The sequence below is a fragment of the Solanum dulcamara genome, chromosome 4 (genome assembly GCF_947179165.1).
Source record: "Solanum dulcamara chromosome 4, daSolDulc1.2, whole genome shotgun sequence".
NCBI classification, from domain to species: Eukaryota; Viridiplantae; Streptophyta; class Magnoliopsida; order Solanales; family Solanaceae; genus Solanum; species Solanum dulcamara.
In genome coordinates this window covers 76,940,341-76,961,020 of record NC_077240.1, presented here as the reverse complement: position 1 = coordinate 76,961,020, position 20,680 = coordinate 76,940,341, and the positions used below count along the sequence as shown (strand labels likewise).

Sequence of the window (20,680 nt, the reverse complement as noted above, 5' to 3'; positions counted from 1 at the left end):
GTAGTATTCAATCACATCACAAATTTGTATATGCAATATTTACTATCATCCAATTTAAAAATTCAGATCTTATTTTTTTTCTTAGGATCTAACAAAACACCCTTACATTTTCAAATATTTCATAATAAAGGAATAACTTTTTCACGGTTTATAAAGTTTCAATTTTGTATGCAACATATAAGTTTATATATATTAAAAATATATCGAAAACTTCATTTTCATTTCTTAATAAAAGTACGTTCATGCATCTAGAGAAATTATCTACAAACATGACATAATAATATTTATCACCTTTAGTCGTTATTTATTCAAGTCTCAATAAATAATTAAGAATTAATTTAAAAAATAAAAAAATTATTTTCAAAAGATCGCTCAAATCACATTGTCTTTATATCAAATTGTTTTTTTTTCCAAATAAATGAAAGAAAAGAATATCACATTATTTTGAATTTCAGAATTTTCCTAATGTAAATAAAAGAGAAAACTACTAAGAAAAAATCAAATTGCCTTTTTCTTTTGTAACAGTACGTGCATATTTTCCGATCACCGGCGTTTGTCAACTCACTGAACTCATCGATGGATTCTCCGCCGGAAAACGCCGGCAAGGGCCTAAAACCTACTATCTCCGTCTACATTGAATACCTTTCGAATCGAATTTCCAGTTACTTTCCGGCGGCTTCCTACTCGAATTTCCTCAGCAGGATTTCCAATTTCTACCGGGGCAGCTCAGGCACCAGTAAAAGGCGTCGTAGAAAGACCTGTCTCCCCCTTCCTTTCCCTTCCTCCCATGAATCTTCTACGTAAGTCCTGTGAAATCTCTAAAGTTTGCATTTTATGTTTGAGTTAATGGTTAAAAACACACCTAATGACCTAAAGCATTTATTGTTACCAACTATGTATCAAAACACACTTTTTCTACCTGAATGGTTGTGATATTTCATGTAGGAAAATAGAACAATTGATTGTTGAGGTGTGTTTTGAGAAATAGTTGGTTATAGTTCAGCTACATAACTAAAAAATTGAGAAACTTTAGGTATATTTATAAGAGAAGTTTCTAAGCTAACTGAGATGCAGGGTTGTTTGTGATGCATCTAGAACTGTTGGTGTCTTGGAGGACATTATGGAGTGCATCTTTCTAAATTTGCATTACATCCAGAAGAACTTAGAATATTGGCAATCTAAAGCACAGGTTAGCTATTTTATTATTTTGAAACAATATATATAATTTTTTTTAGCTAATAAAGTTGTTGCCATGAGATTATGGGTTTAAACCATGGAAAGAACTTCTCGTAGAAATGCAGGTAAGACTGTGAACAATAGACCCTTATAGTCCCGCCCTTCCCCGGACCCGTGCATAGCAGGAGTTTTAGTGCATAGGGCTGGCCTTTTTTTTATGTACAATCTTTTTTAAGGCAGAGTTCAAGTTAAATTAGTTTTGTATGTATGTTTTCAGGGATCAAATGCTAAAAGAGCATACTTCATGATATGTGAGAGAGGACCATATGCATTTTTCAATGGCACAGTTCAATTGTTAAGTGATTGTGTTGGTGAAGGTTCTGGGATGCAACATACATATTGTTTGGCATCTTCATATATATCTGAGAGGATAAATTTCTTGAGTAGCTTGAGATATCATTTGGCTACATTTTTGGCACAGGTTAGTTGCTTTTGCCTTAGTACATGTGAAAATAAGTCATGTAACATTCTTTGGCAGTTTATTTCATTAATCTTTTCTTTGATGCTGTAATAATGTTTCCTTTGCTGATTTTCTCATTCCGTACTGGTTCCTGTACATTTATATGATTGTATACAAGGGAAAATGAGAAGCTGAAGAGTTGTTTAGATAATTTAAGAGTTGCTGGGCTTCTAACCAAGATGGGGATTGAAGCATTTCGAGTTTAGGCTCCTATTGGATACTGTAATTCATCCAAGAGGATCCTTCAATTTTGATTATCCTATTTGGTTTTACAAGACATTTGACAATGCAGTTCTTTTATCAGTTCATATCCCATTGTTCATACCAAATTGCTTTGCTTTACCTTTTTTATTTTTTTTATAATGGCAATATTCCTATGAGATGACTTCCATCAATTTCTCATAACCTTGTATCAGTTTATATCTGTACATTCTCAACTGTCCCTATAAAACATGTCTCGCTTTGGAAAAAACCCCGATATGTTCTTAATCACTTTACAGAAACTTTTAAGATGGCTATGATTGGAAGGAATTATTTTTTACAAGTTAAAAGCCCCAATACTGTGTGCACCATAGGTTGGGCTCTTCACTTCACTTTGATGACACTTTAGTGCAGCACCAAAGTGCTAGGATATACATCTCAGTGCCCATGAGCTCTGTCTTTAGGATGGAAATAATAAATAATATATAGCTAGTAAAACAAAGCAATAAATGAGAGCCTTGATAAACTTTTGAGAAGGAAGAAAAAAGGGGTGCCATGTAAGCTTGATTTAGAGAAGGCATACATCCATTTCAATTGTCAATGCCTGTTGAATTTAATGAGATTGATGAACTTTGGTGATGGACAGGATGGATCAAATTTTGTATTTCAACAGTTAAACTCTCCATTCTAATTATCGGTGAACCCTAAGGTTTTTTCAGTTCTGATAGAGGACTTAGGCAGGGTGACTCTCTGCCACCTTATTTATTTGTTTTGGTTATGGAAATTCTCAGTACAATGTTGAAGAAAGCATAAACTCTGGGTTGGTTAGGGGTCTAAAAATTGGTAGAAATGATCAGGATATTGATGCTTAACAATATCGTTTATGCAGATGATTCCCGTCTATTTTCTGAGGCCGATAGAATTCTAATTCTGTATGTGAGAGGGGTTTTGCTACATTTTGAGTTAGTTTCTGGATTGAGAATTATTCTGGCCGAAAGTAACATTTCCAGTATTGAATGCTGATGATTGTGTAAAAGAGCTGGCAGATATTTTGGGCTGCAAAGTTGAAAAGTTCCCCTCTGTTTATTTGGGGCTTCTTCCATTAGGGTTGAAGAGGAAGAACAAAAGCATTTGGCAAGGCGTTATTGATAGGTGCAACAACAAACTAACCCCATTGAAAAAAAATACTTGTCTTTTGGGCGTGGACTTACTTTAATCAATGGTCGCTTGGATGGTATTCCAACATATACTATGTCCTATATGCCTGCAACAATAGAAAGAAAATTATACTCCATAAGAAGGCATTTTCTATGGGATGGGGACATCAACTTTGGTCAAGTTGCCAGTGGTTACTGGAGGTAAGAAGACGGGGGGATTGGGAGTGAGAAATTTGAAGTTGCATAATAGAAGTTTGCTTTTTTAAATGGTCATGGAGAGACAACAATGGGAGTGAGGAAATCTGACAGAATGTTAGATGTTATTTATGGTGAAAAGGAGGGATGGAAACAAAACCAACACAATTGAAGAACGGTGGGGGGACTAGGGACGGATTTATAGGCTAATTTATAGTGCACGTGAACCTGGTCTGTCCGCCAAACTAGGTATTTTATGTGCATATTTCCTAGAATTGATCAAATATTATGTGTTGGCAGTCTGGCACCCATGCTTCAATAAGACTAAATGGTGCATTTGGTTGAAAGCTGAGTTATTTACCCTAGAGGAATAGGGATGAATCCCACTTAATACTTTTTTTCCTTCCTTTTTTAGTGGTGCACCCATGTTGTAGAAATACTAGATTTACTTATGGGGGAATCCAGAAAAATTAAGTGTATGGTGAGATGAATTTCTCCAGTATACAAGGCTGAAGTTGTTAATGGTGCAAAAATTAAATTATGGCTAAAAACTTGGAATAGAGGGGAGAGGTTTATTAACTATGCTGTGAACAAAGATGGATATATTTCATAGTTTAATTCACGCTTAGGTTGGCAGATTATTTTCAGAAGAAACTCGAATGAATTGGAGTTGGATAGTTTTTGTTCAATGGATCAAATCAAATAGACAGATTAGTTTGGTTCAACCTCAGGGATATCAGTTAACAATTGTTATAGAATGCTATTACAACAGAATAGTCAGAGGATTCCAAATTGGCCTTGGAAAATGTTGTGGTAAACCAAGGGAACCTGTGAAAGTAGCCTATTTTTGTTGTTTTAGCGGCTAGGGATGCTTTTCTAATTCAGAACAATCTGCAAAGGAGAGGTTTATCATGTGCAACAGATGTTTCCTTTGGAATAAAGAACAAGAAACAATCGAACATCTTTCTTACATTGTAGCTTCTCAAGACAATGCTAGGAACTTTTCTTCAACATTATCGGTGTATCTTTGGTTATACCATAAAATATCAATAATCTTTTGGAAATATGGCAGTCTCAAGGAATTAAAAGAAACATGAAGCACATAAGGAGGACTATTCCTATTTGCATTCTGCGGACTATATGGCTGTAGAGGAACAAGGCATGTTTAGAGGGAAAAAGTTTGCAGATTTCTAGACAAGAACAAATGTATCAAGAATTTGTAGTTTTTTGGTGTTGTAGCAGTACCCTAGACAGGATGGATCAGTACTTGGATTTTCTCTTTCTTTTTAGGGGGAGTATGTAGTGTGACTTGTGGAGTGTTGTAATTTCTTTTGTGTACTGCAGTTTTTTATAATGACCTTTACCTATAAGAAAAGTGATGTATTAATTTAAGGAAATATTTATGGCAAATATGTTGGTGTTGATCGGAACCTAGAAATTTTATATAAGAAAAGTCATCACTAATCTGAATTAAAAACTTAAAGGTGTATCTTCTGTTTTTCAGATCAGGAAAACTTAAAGGTGTATCTTTTCTAGTGCTTTAGAAATTTAAATAGTTTTTGAACTTTCTTGACATGAGTTTACCAAATAATGCACAAGTGTTGATTGAATTTTTTTCAATTAAATGAATCATTTATTATTATTATTATTATTATTATTATTATTATTATTATTATTATTATTATTATTATTATTATTATTATTATTATTATTAATAGTAGTAGTAGTAGTAGTATTTCTTTCAAACTACTCTTGCATTTCTTTCAAACTACTCTCAAAAGCGTTTTTCTTGAGTCGAGGGTCTATCGGAAACAACCTCTCTACCCCACGAAGATAGAGGTAAGGTCTACATACACCCCACCCTCCCAGACCCCATTTGCGGGACTACACTGGGTAAGTTGTTGTATTATTATTATTATTATTATTCATGTCGATAGTTATTTTTTTCTTGCATTACATATGTATTTTTATCTATCTGTATCTTTACTAAAAATGAACTTTTGTTGCGCTTAAAGCTCCAACAGAACTTTTGATAACACTACTTTCATGGACCATATTTTTCATTCTTGACAAAGCTGGTGAGGAATAAACACTCAATTCATGTCTTTCCTGCATATGTATAGATCTACGTGAAGTTTGACAAAGCTGGCGAGGACTTAGTCAAGGATCCCGAGAAGTCATTATCATCATTATTGGTTGATATGAATGATCTATTTCTGAAATTGGAGGCATCAATTGGCCATTTCCATGCAGTGCGCCAGGTGAGGGGATTTTCTTGTGTAACATAGAAGTTCCCCACCTAAAATGTTTGAAAATGACTGTCTTGCTAGCTACATGTTTGTCAATTTTGGTTTTTGACATTGTTCATTAATTTATTCTGCAGCAAAGCTCTTCTGTTGATGGAAGCTATTCTTTTCCATTGATATTTGAGAAACTTCCCGAAGTTAATCAAGAAGGATCTCAATGGACTGATTTTGAGACTAGAGATGCTATCAATTTGATCTACCAAAATATGGACAGATTGAACACATATCTAGCAGCCATTGTAAGAGTTCCCTACTGACGTGTAATGAGATAGCTTTACCTTTTCTTTCTTCAAGCTGTGGTCATTTTTTTTTATCTTTAGCAATGGATTTAGTTTCATCGTTATCAGATTATCAACTCACCACTGAATTGCTGAAGTGAAACGGAATGCTGTATATAGTAACTGTTATGCCATGACATTAGTGGTCAACTGAGATCTCTATAGCTGAAGTGTACATGAGTGTGCATGTAGTAGGAATACGACACAAAGTTCAATGTATGTTACCATAATATATTTGTAATTTGACTCATCTTTTGAGGATAGTTTGTTTGCCATTAATTTTTGAAGGTTAAAATTCACCGGAAGCCCAGAAGAGTTACTCGATACTGGATACCCTATACTTGTGGGATTGTGGGCATCTCTATCTGTTCATTATGGTTACTTCGCCATAGCAGTTTAGTAGGAAGCTCTGACATCGACAATTGGATCCGTGAGGCAAAGGATTCAACAGTTAGCTTCTGGAATGACCATGTAGAGCAACCGGTAAGCTGCCCCTAGTTATTCTATTTGCCTTTCAGATCCTATCTGTAATAATTGAAGTTGAATACTGTTTCCTGAGTTCCTAGTTCCTACTTGACTTTGCTTATCATGGTTCATTCTGTCAACATTCAAATGTGCTCAGGAGATTTTCCTATATTCTCATGATCCGTGTGTGCAGTCCTCCATAAATGAGTTCCAATTTTTTGTTGCTGCAAATTGATTATGAGATTAGAATTTCATCTTTAAGATTGTAGAAGAAGCTAAGGAATTTTATGGAGTTACAATTGAAGTAGGAAATGCTTTTCAAGATATTGGAATGATGAAGCATTTGCATTTATTACTTTCTCAAAAGAAAAGTTAAAGCATTAGCATTTTAATAGTCGACTGATATGTAGATCCAATATCACCATGGGGTTGTGTTATAACTCATACATGGGGTCAGGATTTGAGTTATTTTCTTTTCTTTTTTGTACTGAAAATATTGGAACTGTAAGGTTGGGGTATTGCCAGGATTTGAGTTTCTTGTGTAAAAGCTTATAGTATTCTCATGATGCTAGACTGGGAATTTATCAAGCTAGTGAAGAGTTATATGAATCTCCCATGGTTGGTTGCTCATTCTTTATCTTTGTATTCAAGATTCAAGTGGATTTTTCCTTGTATTGTTGAAACCATTCATGAATATGATGAGAGTTGAAATTTATGATGTTAAAACACCTTAAATGAACATAAAAAGTGTTCTCTTTTTAACGACTTAAGCTTTTAGATGTGATAGATTTCTACTTGGTATTAGAATAGGCAGAGATCCTCGGTTCAAGTCTTATTGCCACCCATCAATAAAAGTAATGCCACATGCTTGATCCAAGAAAAGAACCAGGCCCTGACTTGAGGGATGTTTTGAAACCTGAAATAAATAATAAACGTGCCATTCTCTAATAATTTAAGCTTTTAAATGAGATGATCACACATTTCTACATCCAACCAAAATATGAAAACAATTATTTGCACAAATACTTGGGATATTAATAATATGATTTTGCAGGATTTAATTGTTATGACCATCTTATAGTATCTAACTGACCTGAAAAAGGAAAAGATAATGCATATCGTTTATCGACATTTTGAGTTCAAATTGCCTTTTCAATTTGAATTTGCTCTGACTGCATCCTTAAACAGGATTTCCTCTTTGGTTGAAGGCTCTGATGTATGCTATACTATACAACTTGTACAATAAGAATGATGTGGCAAGATCAACTCTCACCTTTTGTACTTAGGAACATTGTCTTTTCCATTACCATAAAAATGTGTATTGCAACTTCTCTTTGAAGATCTCTTTTTAGATGGATTCTCCTATAGGAATATTTTCTAGAGTGCTTATATGAATTCATCAACTATGCCTCAATGCCAAATCTGTTGGGCTCTATAAATCCTCTACATCTATAATGTGCATGCCATAAACAGGACTGGAGCACATATTTCTTGATTGCTTATATATAAGACTTCTTTTTCTTTTTCATCATGTAGATTCTTAATATTGTACATGAATATTTCACTTGGATAATAAACACTCCTTTTTTTTTTCTTTTTTTGGTTTGCTAATCATGCTTGCTAAGAAATACTTCTTTCGTCACTGGACATTGGTGCTCGACGCTTCGACTGATATGTTTCCATCTTGCATTTCGGTTCTCATTTATCTTTTTAGATGTATTTAAGAGATTTTGCATTATTTAATGATCCTTCCATTCATGATGGACTTTTGAAATGACCAATCTTTTTATCTGTTTTCTATGTTTTGGCTGATATGAGTTGGCTCATCAGTTTTAGTTAAGGTTTTGGTGCTAAACTACCCTGATTGCCATCGGTGAATGGTTGTATGTGTTGTTTTCACCAGCTCATCTCTATAAGAGACGATCTTTTCTACACATTTCGGAAGAGGCAGAAGGGTGCAATGGAACCTGAAGAAGTGCAATTAACTGCCGACTCTCTACATAGGTTAGTTTACTGAACTATAGCTCATGACTTACTGTGAACAATATGCAAGCTCAGATTTATCACAAGATACAGTTGAATGCTTTCATCAGGAGTCTCTTTTGAAATTGAATATTTTTTTTGAAATTGTTTCTTCATGAGTCTCTTTAATTTGATTCAATCTTTAATTCTTACAAAGGTATTAATAAGTTAGTAGACTTCTATATAAGCCATTTATTCCTTGGGTCTGTTTTTGCTGCTCACATCTCTTAGCAATTGACAAAAAGTAGTCTTGGGGGGGAGAAGAAAGTTCTAACTTGGACAAGCTCTTTATATATTTTCTAAAGAAACTCTATGTGTGTATTCCATTTGCGTTTTCTTTAACATTTTTTGTAGAATATTCTATGTGGTCCTTGTCGAAGAACACCAGCCTGCTTCGTGGTCAATATGATGCTCTAGGGGTGCTTCTTGTCTTTCACTCTTTAATGGAGTGTTATGCATGTTGTGTACCATGTTATCTTCTTTTCTTAAGTGCAGAAAGTGAGTCGTTTTATGCATTTAGTGCTATGGGATAAATCTGTTATGATGTTCTTGGTTTGCAGAATGTTGCAAGCTTTCACTGAGCAGACTAAGGGTCAGAAGGCCCCACCAAATGCAACAGACCAAGAAATGCTTGAAATAGTAATGATGAGGTATGGCTTCCTTTTGCTTGTGTTTGCTGCTTATTTAATATGTAGGGATTGTATAATAGTAGTTAGTACTCATTGTAGAGGATGCTATTTGCCTTCCGGTGCACGTCATGGTTGTAACCTAATGGATTCATTTTTTTACCTTGCCGCTTTATAGATTTTTAAGGAAGTACTTGCATCTTTTATTTTGTTCTTTTTGGATGTTTTGAGGCTCTCGCTATACAGGTTTTGCATTGCTTGTAATCACATGTATCTTTAGTTTCTATTTTTTGGGGATGAGGAACTACAATTTAGGGAAATAGATACAAATCAGAATGGGTAATATAATATTTGTGTAGGAAGGAGGATTTTCTATGTTGGGAGCATTTGATTTTTGTCATTAGAGCTAGAAGGTTAATAGATGGGACACTGAGGATGGTAGACTGTGGATGCAGAGCACCATATAAGCTCCTTAACTGATTTTGGCATTACTTGCACCACCCTAAATAGATTAAGAAACATGTTTCAGATCTGTTTGGTCACTTGACAGTGCAAAAGAAGGCAATATACATCCTTTGCTTCCTTCTCACAAGGAAAGGACCTACTGTGAATGCTGAACCGTTTTCCTGCGTCTATGAAACTGATAATCAGACAAAGATAATAAACTTCTTGTTGTTGCATAAGAAAAAAATGCACAGTAAGTATTTTTTTTCCTTATAAACAAAAGAAAAAAATACTTATGTGCACTTCCTTTTTTTGATAAAATATTTTATGTGCATTTTAATGAAGGCGCACTTACTTTATCAAAAGAAAAAAGAAGAGGCGTGCTTATTTTTGTTATCATATAGTTTATCCAATGGTCCTCATCCTCTTCCAGAAGTAATTATCCATGCAACTTTATTGTATTGGTAGTGCTTCTTATGTTCCATGAATTTGTCTGTAGTGCTTGCCTGCTCAGCCAATTACAGGTTCTATTGTGGAGATATAAGAGGTTTTCAATGTTGACAAACTGCAGGATGTTTTTCTTGAATGATTTGAACCTTTTGGGTATGATGTCTGGATGGACCAGCTATTTGTCATCTCTAGTTAACTGACTAGGGTTTCTGATGTAATATAGAATCTTTAACTTTTTACTTTCAGCTTGTTTCAAATAATTTTGTTTGCTTTCCTGGTATTTGTTGAATGTTTAACCAAGCAGTGATACAAGTCTATTGCATAGTTGTAATATATGCTTGACAGACCATATTTGATCAGATTAATTTTTTGCTCACATCACTAACAGTTTGGTCCACCGTGCAACTAGGTGTGTGCTTTTATGTCTCTCTTTTAAGTAAGCTTGCTCCTCTCTACCTTCACAAGGTAGGGGTAAGGTCTGCGTACACACCACCCTACCCAGACCCCACTTGTGGGATTACACTAGCTATGTTGTTGTTCTTATTAAGTAAGCTTGCTTTTTACTTTAGGTATGAGAAGGAACTGATGCATCCAATTCAAAATCTTTTTTCTGGAGAGCTTTCTCGTGCTCTTCTTATCCAGGTAATATACTCCACTCTGTTGCAGATTTGCAGTCAATTCTTTCTGGTTTTGGCATGTAACCTTTTTTTTTTATGCCTTACAGGTTCAGAAGCTGAAGCTTGACATTGAAGAGTGAGTGAGAGCAACTGATACTCTTGTCCTGAAGTCAGAGTTTCTGAGAGTTAAAGGCGTTTCTTGTTTTCTTTTCTGATTTTCATATTTTTAAAACAGGGCTATGCTGGAGCTGGATCAAATTCTTAGGGCCAATGAAATCAATTTTGCTATTTTAGCTGCTTTGCCCGCTTTCTTCCTCTCTCTCATTGTGATCATGTTGGTGCGCGCTTGGTTTAAACAGGTAAAGCAGCTTGTTTTCGTTTTGTGTGTATGTAGGACATGGCTATTTATATATGACTTCCATCCAATAACTGATCTCTCAGTAACGTGATGAATATTTAATAATCTCTTGAATCTCCCGTACATCCCCTCCTTTTTCTTGAGGTCATATTCAGAAAATTGATCAGGAATACCCTAAGGCAGATCGGTGCAGCATCACAAGTTTGAAGCCATTATCACTTTAGAAACATATAAGGCGGCAAATGAATTGCTAGAAGCCTGAAGGACAAAAAAGTTGAATTTTTGCATCATAAATATTATTCCATTAAAAATAATTGTAAAGGGATCAGGATTTTTGTCGCATGAGAGACAAAGAGGAAGAACTCTGGGGAGAGAGGGAACAGGGTTCTATTCCCACACTTCTTAAACGTACTACTTTGTATAAGGACCTTCTTCTCCTCTCCACACTCCGTTCACACAGTTCTTGAAGCCTCTACTTTTGATGAGCTATGTCAGTTGGTTCGGCTACTACCGCTTCTTTTGTTATCCTATTTGTTGTAAGATTATTGAAGGAGAGGTTGGTCATAAATTCAGAGTTCGCCAGATAGAGTATTGGAGTATGGGAGGAAGTAAGGGAACCTACTTCTGATGTCATCAAAAGAAAAAGATCGGAAGGAGTTTCCTTGAGAAAGAGATTGGAGGAGGAGTTTTCTGATGAGGAAGGCTTGTTATGCAATTCACAGAAATAGTTTCTATGATATTATACAATGATGAGTTCTTCATAGTTGTACGCAATTGTTAGATCCTCTCGATTGGGCACTTCCCATTTCATCTTAAACCTAAAAAGTGGACTCAACTGTGACTCGGAACAACTTCAGCAGATATCTTCTTCATTTCTCTTTTCCCCTTCTTAGGCTATTGACATGAGTAACTGCTTAGTAGTTGAAACTACCAAGAAAGGAAATAGTACTCCCTCCGTCCCAATTTATGTGATGTTGTTTGACTTGGCACATAATTTAAGAAAGAAAGAAAGACTTTTGAAACTTGTGGTCTAAAACAAGTCATAGATGTTTGTGTGACTATAAATCATCTCATTAAGGGTAAAATGAGCATTTTAAAGTTAAATTGTTACTAAATATAGAAATGTGTCATTCTTTTTGGAACCGAGTAAAAGGAAAGTGTGTCGCATAAATTGGGACAGAGGGAGTACCATTTACTGGTTGATACATATGATGGTTAATAAAGGTCTCTCATTTAAAGAGTCTTCATTTCTCTTACCCCCTTCTAATGCTATTGACATGAGGAAGTGATTATTAGTTGAAACTACCAAGAAAGGAAATAGTAACATTTACTGGTTGATATATATGATAGTTAATAGAGGTCTCTCATTTTAAGAGTCTTGCCATGCTGTGCGAAATCATATAACACCATTAAATTTTGAATGGAATCAGGATAAGAAAGCAGAAGGCAGGGGAAGGGTTGCCCGAATTCAACGACGACTGCTAATTGTGGAAGTAGAGAGAAAGATTATGCAATTAGAAAGCTACAAAGATAAAGGACAAGTAAGGCCCTTTGAACTTTATCAGCACTTTTATTACAATAGTATTTGTGCCTATGAGAATCTCATGTTTTTTTCCCACTATCATACAATCTATTTAGAACCCTTTACTCGATCCCTTTCTCCCTAACAGTAATGCAATAAGTATCTTTTTCTCTCCCGCAAGTTTGTTAGATAAATACTTGGTGCTTGCATGTAATGCTGCCATAGCTTGGAGCTGAGTTCTTGTTTTCGTTTTTCCTATTCCCTTTTTTCTTCTTTTCCCCGAATTCCTCAGGAAAAAGATGGTCAATGCATGTTGGGGTTGGCATTATATTATCTGGATCGCTTATATTGTGCTGTGGAAGGACATGCAAGGGCTACTGGTGAATGGATCAGGTTTGTTTATCTTTGTCATTTATCTTAACCAATGCTTGGATTTCCAAAATTTATAACTCTAATTTGATATTTACATGTGAATAGTTTGAGGCAGGATATCATTGACTTGGCGAAGCCAGATATTCAAACTGCACATAAACTCAGGATTACATCAAGAATGGAACGGGTATATGACTGCTTGCTTCCATTACCAAAAGTACAATAGTTTTGCAGTCTTCACATTTACTGTTTCATTCAAACAACGCTGCCTTTTTGTATAAATGGGGGATGATGCCCCCCTTTTCGCGCTCCACCCTTTTCTTTTGTCTTCGGGGGTGAGATTTTGTTCTGCTCGTTACAATGTCCACGACATTTGAATTGTACAACTCAAGAGAGAACCAAGCTCCCATTCCCCAGCAAAGAATGGGGGAATACATCCATTTTGGGACTTGTTTGTTTTTCTGCAAGGACTTCTCACTTGACAGGCCTTTTGGGAAAAAGATGTGAATTTTTCTTGGCTGATACTTATTAAAGACCAGTTGTTTGGAAGTAAAGATCATCCACAGAATTGGGTCATTGCATTCATCTGGCAATATTTTATGAAGTTTGAATTGATAAATATTCAAAATTCAATAATTGTTTCTTAACATTTTATAGATGCAATCTCCTTTGGGAATGTTTGTAAGTGCATTCTATTTGCAATGAAGCTATACAAAAATGAGTTTCTTAATTAAGAATTTCTAACAATACCCAATAGCACTTTGCAAATTGAACAATTTTCTATACATCCATTCAATTATGAAAACATAGGTAAGTACCTATTTTGAAGTTGCAGAAACTACTCTTGAAGATGATTTATACTAAGTACTCACTATATATTCAAATAAATTCAATTATTAGGAAAAATTGTGAACCTAGAACGAAGTTGAATGTGACTCTACCAATACCAATCTCTTTTGAAGCAAGACAAAACAAATATGTTTAGTATCGATAACAATTAATATATATTTTTTTCGAGAGTAGGGAACCTTTGTCTAAGGACAAAAGAGTGGTCGTGCAAGGCAAGGGATAAAGGAGACTAATATATTGATTGATATGGAAGGAAAACCAAGACTAAAACTTAGAATCAACTGTATTTCATATTTGGTTTGAGGTAGTAGCTAATTTCAAAATTATTTTACCTACAATTTGTACTAAAATTGTGGCACTATTATCCCATATAAAAAGAAGGTTAAAATAATCTCACGGCATATCCCAACCAATTAAATATCCTTGTTTGTTCTATCGTGCGTAAAACAATCTTTATATTAATATATTATTAAATTGCTTACATAAATAACAAGGGGATGTAGCTCAAATGGTAGAGCGCTCGCTTTGCATGCGAGAGGCACGGGGTTCGATCCCCCGCATCTCCACCTTTTTAAAAAAACAATATTTTTCATGATTTATTAATTTCTGTTCACAAAAATAACTTAATGCAAAATCAATATTCGACTTACAGTTTGGTCTATCTTCAACCCCTAAAAATAAAAAATTTCAAAAGGATAATTGGAGAATAAAATTTGAAACACAGAGTAAGAAATAATCATTCACTCACAAAATCTCAAATTTCTATGTGAAGTGAAATTCATTTTCAGGACGTCAAGAGCCTTTTCACTTTCTTTTTTTATTTTTGAAAATGGCGGAGCCAGGATTTCTGTGAAAGGGATTCGAAGTATAAAGAAGTAAACACGTGAAAGTTACAAGATAAAAATGGAGCAAGATGGGAGGAAAATAGCAATCTTAACCCACTAAATTTAACTTGTCTTATCATTCCGCGTTTAGGTTCTTCCTACTTTTACCCTGCTCCATCAAGCTTTTTTATATTTCTTGTTTTTTTTTTGTAGTGTTCTACTTTATTTTGAACTTTTTTTGAATTCTGAATTAGAGCTCATTCAATCATATGTTATTTTAAAAATCACTAAGATTCTCTTAATAAGGTGTAAAAATTGAGTTACTAATATTATAATGTATATTCAAGAGATAAATAAATGACATTGTCAATTTCTTTAGTTCATTTAATTCAATTTACTAGGTTAATCATTTGTAAAAAAAGACAAATAATGAATAAATCAAATAAGTTTTATTTAATTTTCATTTTCTTAGAATTGAATTGAAAAAAATAAGAAAGAAATACTATAAAATGAAGAAAAAAGTCAATTAAATAGATTTTGTTAAAAGAATATTCACGACTTTTAAATTTCTTCATTTGATTAATTTTAATTTACTGTAGTTCATATAATATTTTTTCTAACTCAATTCAAATTTAATAATAACTCATCATTTTTTAAAATAGCTTCTATGAGTGAGTACATGGGAAGAGAATTATGTAGAAGCAAAATGAGCAATATAAATAAAAAGAATAAAACACAAAAGTTATCAAAAATGTGTCTAATAAATTTACACAAAGACATATTGAGAAAAAGAAATAGCAAAGAGAGAAAAATAATGAAAAAATAATAATAAAGTTTTACATTGAACCCCAAAACAATGAGACTTTTCATTGGATTGGCATTCTGAGCTCAAAACTTGAGCCCATCTCAACCTTTCCCAAAGCAAAAAAAGATGCAAACATATTGTATGCAATGAAAATCAAACTCGGACCATTTCAATCAATAATGAACCCCTTAGCCACTAAGTCACTCCTCTCTTTAGTTTTAAGAGTTCATTTTAATATATATACTTATAAAATCAGAAATTGAACTTACATATGCAGTTTAATTTTTCGTCCAGAGGGTTTGAATGAACCCCCTAAACTACACATAGCTCCGTCCCTGGTGGAGAGGGTATAAAGCGGGGAATATAAATTATCACCAATAAAGTGAAAAGTTCAAAAAAAAAGTTCAGATAGTTAACCAATTAAGATACTAAAATTCTCCAACTAAATGATACGTTAACGAATTCGTTTAGACTAAGATGGTTAGTAATTCTAGTTTGATCACGTATGGATTTATTTTTAAATCAATGATCTAATACTTTAATTTGGTAGAAGTGGCTAAATAATATCACCATACTTTCCCACCGAAAATATCCTTATTCATATAAACATGTAAAATATGATCAAGACTTATTTATACCTAATTCATATTTTAATGTAATTCCTTTTAGTGAGGCCATCAACCTTTTCAAACTCCATTTATAAAATTACATTGAATATATTATGAAAGGTCAATATAAAATAGCAAAAACTATTTTATTAGACATACATCCTTACTATATATATTAATTTTACATATATTTTTAAACAATTACGTATCTTACCATCAATAAAGAGATTCCTAATATATTAAGGTAGATACACCTAGATATATGTAATTTTGCTATCTGACACACTAAAAATAGGAAGAGAGGCAAGCGAGATGAAGAGGAGGGTAAGTGAGAGTTATGTATCTCGTATACATGCGAATCACACTAGATACACACTAGATACATGTATCTATATGTATTTGGTGTGATTCGCATGTATCTAGGAGATGGGAGGGAGGCGAGGAAGGCAAGTGAAATTTGTATATGTATCACAAATACATTTGATCCTGTATCATGAGATACATGTATTTGGATGCATCAAAATCTAGTAAGATTTGTAATATTGCAAATTAGAGTGTATTTAAGTAATTAGCTCCTAAACTAATGGAATTTCTATAAATTTCTCATTAAAATAATATAAAAGATATGTAAATAAAACAAAACATATAAAGATCTTTGTTTTGTTTTATTTACATATCTTTTATATTATTTTAATGGAAAATTTATAAAAATTCCATTAGTTTAGGAACTAATTATTTAAAGGAAAAAGGGTCAAAAATGCTCTTAAACTATTTGAAATGAACAAAAATGTTCTCCGTTTATAGTTTGGGCCAAAAATGCCCTTACCGTTCATGATTTGGTCCAAAAATGCCCTTATTATTATTTAATAGGCCAAAGATGTCCTTTTTCAAATAAATATATTATTTATTTTCTTTTTGAACATATTTTTTTCCTAATAATATTTCTTTTATTAGCAAATGTTTATTCTACTTCAATTAGAAAAAAATTAAAAATATTTCTTATTTTATGATAATTATTTTTTATTGTTATTTGAATAAAATTAATGATGAATTTATTATGATCTTATATATATAACATATATTATCCGCTAAAATTTAGAGTACATGAAATTATTCTTTTTTAATTGATCAAATGAGATTACGAAGAATAAAATAATTTTCTACATTTTTATTACTTAAAGCGTTTTTTTTTTAAAAAAAAAAATAGAATTCCTTAAAAATAATATTTTATAAGGAACAAGGTTTGTTTTTTTAAAAAATATATATATTTTTTCGAAAAAAGGGCATTTTTGATCCATTTTGTAACAATAGGGTATTTTCGACATATTAAATAATAAGAAGAACATTTTTGGACCAAATCATGAATGGTAAAAGCATTTTTGAACCAAACTATAAACGGGGGCATTTTTGTTCATTTCAAATAGTTTAAAGACATTTTTTATCCTTTTTCCTTACTAAATACACTTTAATTTACAATATTATAAATTTTACTAGATTTTGGTGCGTCCAAATACATGTATCTCGTGATACATTGAATCAACTGTAAGATAAATTCAAAACATATTCTTTTACCAAAACGGTAACAAAGCTTACCTTTCTAACGGCTAGTTAAAAAAAAAGAAGTCTTTTATATTACCCTAAAACAAATCTCAACCGTCCGATTAGTTTCCATCTAACGCTCCTCATTCAAAACCCCAAAAAATATGACCGTTAAAAAGTCATAAAAACGCTCCTTTCGCCATTTTTGTTCCTCCATATAAATCCCAAATAGTTTCTTCATAATTTCTCTTTGTTAACTCAAAAATCTGTGGAAAAAAAAACTTGAAAAAATTCAAGAAAGAATTGTACAAAAGAGAAATTGTGGCGACTCAAAATACAGAAGGAGGAGAGACGGGGAATAGTCGTCTCCATTGTTTTCTGTCATCGATTTTAACGAGTATTGGTGGTGTTTTTGGACAGAGTAATAATCAGATAGAAGAAGAAGTTGAAATGGATAATAATAAAGCTGTTGTTCCTCATAATTTACCAAGAGGTTTGAAATTTCGCCTTTTTTTTAAAGCTTCTTTATGATTTTTCCTTCCTTTTTTGACACAATTTCAATTGAATGTCATCTGGGTTTTTCGTATTTAGATGAAAAAAAATGTTCTTTTTTGGTGTGCTTATAGTTGGGTTTCAATGAAATTCCTGCTTTTTTGCCTTTTCTGTTCTTTTTTTTACGAAGTTTCAATTGAATTTCAACAGGGACTGTTCTTTTTCTGTGTGATTTTATAGTGGGGTTCTTGAAATATTTGATATTGGAGAATGATGGATGGGATTTTTCTTATCAAGAGAAAAAATGTTCTTTTTTTTCTGTGTGTTTATAGTGGAGTTCTTGAAATATTTGATATCGGAATGAAATGAGCATGATAGATAAGTTTTTTTTAGTATAAAGACGAAAAAAATGTTCTTTTTCTGTGTGCTTATAGTGGGGTTCTTGAAATATTTGATCATCAGAATGAAATGTGGATGTTAGGTTATTGTTTACGTTCTTAGTCAGAGAAATCATATTAAAAAATGGTTTCTTGCATGGTGATGAATATGGATTTTTTTTACTGATGCATATCAATTTCATTGTCGATTTTCTTTTGACATTGATGCTGATTTGATTGAATAATTGAAAAATGGTATCTTTAATTTTATGTTGCAAGAACATTATCATTTGTCTCATGAGAATTCTACTAATTTCTATAGGAGGAGAAATGGGAGGAAAACAGAAAATTGGACAAGTTGTTGGGAAAAATAGGCGTGTGCTCGGAGACATAGGCAACCTTGTGATTGCTCCTGCTGTTGAAGGGAAGCCTAAAGCGCAGATCACTCGTCCTGCTACTAGGAGTTTTTGTGCACAGTTGCTAGCTAATGCACAAGCTGAGAAGAACAAGGTGAAAATTTACCTAAATACATTGAACAAATGGATTTATAAATGTTGAAATGGTGGATATAATTTGTGTTTTCTTTTTTCTGTAGAAACCACTTGCAGAAGTTGTCAATAAAGTTGGTCCTACAAAGGCACAAGTTAAGAAGAAGGCATCAGACAACCTTCCACCTGAAACTGTTATTGTCATAAGCCCTGATAAGGAAGTGAAGCAAATTGTTGAGGAAAGCCCCTTGAGCAGCAGAAGAAAAACAAAGAAATCTGGAAAGACTTATACTTCTACCCTCACTGCAAGAAGCAAGGTTGTTATATACATTTAGATTTTCCCTACTCTTTAGATGAATAAAGTGTAGTTCTTAGCAATATCAAGATTCTGAAAAATGTGTTCTTTGTCAGGCTGCTTGTGGACTTGCCAATAGACCAAAGAATGAGATTGACGATATTGATGCTGCGGATATTGACAATCATTTGGCTGCTGTGGAGTATGTTGAGGATATCTACAATTTCTACAAGCTCACTGAGGTATATATGGTGACTCTCTTTTGCTTGTTCTGTACTGTTTGTGTTCCACTTTCAGAACCTCATATGCTACTTGATTGTCTATTGTGTCTAATCCAGGACGAAGGTCGAGTGAATGACTACATGGATTTTCAACCAGAGTTGAATCATAAGATGAGAGCCATTCTTGTGGACTGGTTAATAGAAGTTCATAGGAAGTTTGAGCTAATGCCTGAAAGCCTTTACCTTACAATTAACATACTGGACCGTTTCCTCTCGGTGAAGACGGTTCCAAGGAGGGAACTTCAGTTAGTTGGCATTAGCTCAATGCTAATTGCTTGCAAGTATGAAGAGATTTGGGCACCAGAGGTATATTATTATTATGCAGTCTGTTATTCTGTTGTGTGCCAAATGGAACAAAGATTTGAAAAAAAAATTCATCTCTTGCAGGTTAATGATTTCATTCATATATCAGACAATGCTTATGCCAGAGACCAGATACTTCAGATGGAGAAAGCAATTCTTGGTAAGCTGGAATGGTATCTGACAGTTCCAACACCATATGTGTTTCTGGTTAGGTACATTAAAGCTTCAACACCAAATGATCAAGAGGTACTAACTCATCTTGTGACATAAATTTTTCATGTGTGTGTATTGGCTGTGGCTAATTTAACTCATTCTGTTGATGTGTTGTAGATGGAGAACATGGCTTTCTTCTTTGCTGAACTTGGTCTGATGAACTATAAGACCATAATAGCATACTGTCCATCAATGCTGGCAGCATCGTCCGTTTACGCTGCTCGTAGTACTCTCAACAAAAGTCCTCTATGGACTCAAACACTGCAGCACCACACTGGATACTCAGAAGATCAGTTGATGGAATATGCAAAGCAATTGGTTAGCTATCACTTGGGTGCTGCAGAAAATAAGCTCAAGGCAATTTACAGGAAGTTTTCGAGTCCAGATAGAGGTGCTGTTGCCCTCTTCCCACCAGCAAGAAATCTTTCACCAATTATTACTATTGCTGCTGCTACCTCTTCTTAGAGTTGATTGTTTTTTAGTTTGGTAAGGTTTTGTTGAGATCATGTTACTGGTGTGATGATCTCTCTAGCTTTTAAGACTATTGGTGTGATTTTTGGTTTGGAGAAACTATGGTTTTTATGATTTTACCTACTAGTGAAGTCTCGTAAAATCCTCAACAATATGTTCCTTTTTTGTGCGAATACAATTATTGATTCATTCTTTAATGTGTAACTTTGGTGTCCATGCAACATGATTTTTACATGTAAGACATACATAGAAAATGGTAGATATTCTTTTTAAATATTTTCAAATGAAGTTCATGCCATGAAATATATTATGTGGGTGACACATAATTTGCCCTCCTCATTGATATTCTTCCCATGAAATTTATTATTTATTTGCTCTCATTTTAAAAAATTCACTTTCTTCAAAACAATATTTACTTTGAATGTG

At 33.5% G+C, this 20,680-nt stretch overlaps 2 protein-coding genes and 1 non-coding gene across 3 annotated transcripts; all 3 read left to right on the top strand.

The window, feature by feature from the left end:
* Positions 1 to 469: 469 nt before the first annotated feature.
* LOC129887644 (protein DGS1, mitochondrial) lies at positions 470 to 13,385 on the top strand. Its single transcript, XM_055962815.1, has 14 exons — positions 470 to 800; positions 1,075 to 1,189; positions 1,454 to 1,657; positions 5,373 to 5,510; positions 5,633 to 5,794; positions 6,122 to 6,316; positions 8,202 to 8,302; positions 8,881 to 8,970; positions 10,410 to 10,482; positions 10,565 to 10,593; positions 10,693 to 10,816; positions 12,246 to 12,356; positions 12,630 to 12,730; positions 12,815 to 13,385. The coding sequence occupies exons 1-14, from the start codon at positions 577 to 579 to the stop codon at positions 12,933 to 12,935; spliced, it is 1,788 nt and encodes a 595-aa protein (XP_055818790.1). The 5' UTR covers positions 470 to 576; the 3' UTR covers positions 12,936 to 13,385.
* A 666-nt stretch (positions 13,386 to 14,051) lies between these two features.
* TRNAA-UGC (transfer RNA alanine (anticodon UGC)) lies at positions 14,052 to 14,124 on the top strand. The gene has a single exon. It is a non-coding gene; the product is annotated as a tRNA-Ala (tRNA).
* Positions 14,125 to 17,559: 3,435 nt separating this feature from the next.
* LOC129885134 (G2/mitotic-specific cyclin S13-7-like) lies at positions 17,560 to 20,451 on the top strand. Its single transcript, XM_055959340.1, has 7 exons — positions 17,560 to 17,827; positions 18,526 to 18,713; positions 18,799 to 19,008; positions 19,103 to 19,228; positions 19,325 to 19,573; positions 19,655 to 19,816; positions 19,901 to 20,451. Exons 1-7 carry the CDS (start codon positions 17,785 to 17,787, stop codon positions 20,246 to 20,248), a joined length of 1,326 nt encoding a protein of 441 aa, XP_055815315.1. The 5' UTR covers positions 17,560 to 17,784; the 3' UTR covers positions 20,249 to 20,451.
* The last annotated feature ends 229 nt before the right edge of the window (positions 20,452 to 20,680 follow it).

What these genes read in the sequence shown, in the direction of transcription:
- LOC129887644 (XM_055962815.1), top strand. Translation starts at nt 577, where the DNA reads ATGGATTCTCCGCCGGAAAACGCCGGCAAGGGCCTAAAACCTACTATC. An exon ending in TCCTCCCATGAATCTTCTAC is followed by an intron (nt 801 to 1,074) that starts GTAAGTCCTGTG and finishes ACTGAGATGCAG; the next exon opens with GGTTGTTTGTGATGCATCTA. An exon ending in CTCGTGCTCTTCTTATCCAG is followed by an intron (nt 10,483 to 10,564) that starts GTAATATACTCC and finishes TATGCCTTACAG; the next exon opens with GTTCAGAAGCTGAAGCTTGA.
- LOC129885134 (XM_055959340.1), top strand. Translation starts at nt 17,785, where the DNA reads ATGGATAATAATAAAGCTGTTGTTCCTCATAATTTACCAAGAG. An exon ending in CCCTCACTGCAAGAAGCAAG is followed by an intron (nt 19,009 to 19,102) that starts GTTGTTATATAC and finishes GTTCTTTGTCAG; the next exon opens with GCTGCTTGTGGACTTGCCAA. An exon ending in AAGAGATTTGGGCACCAGAG is followed by an intron (nt 19,574 to 19,654) that starts GTATATTATTAT and finishes CATCTCTTGCAG; the next exon opens with GTTAATGATTTCATTCATAT.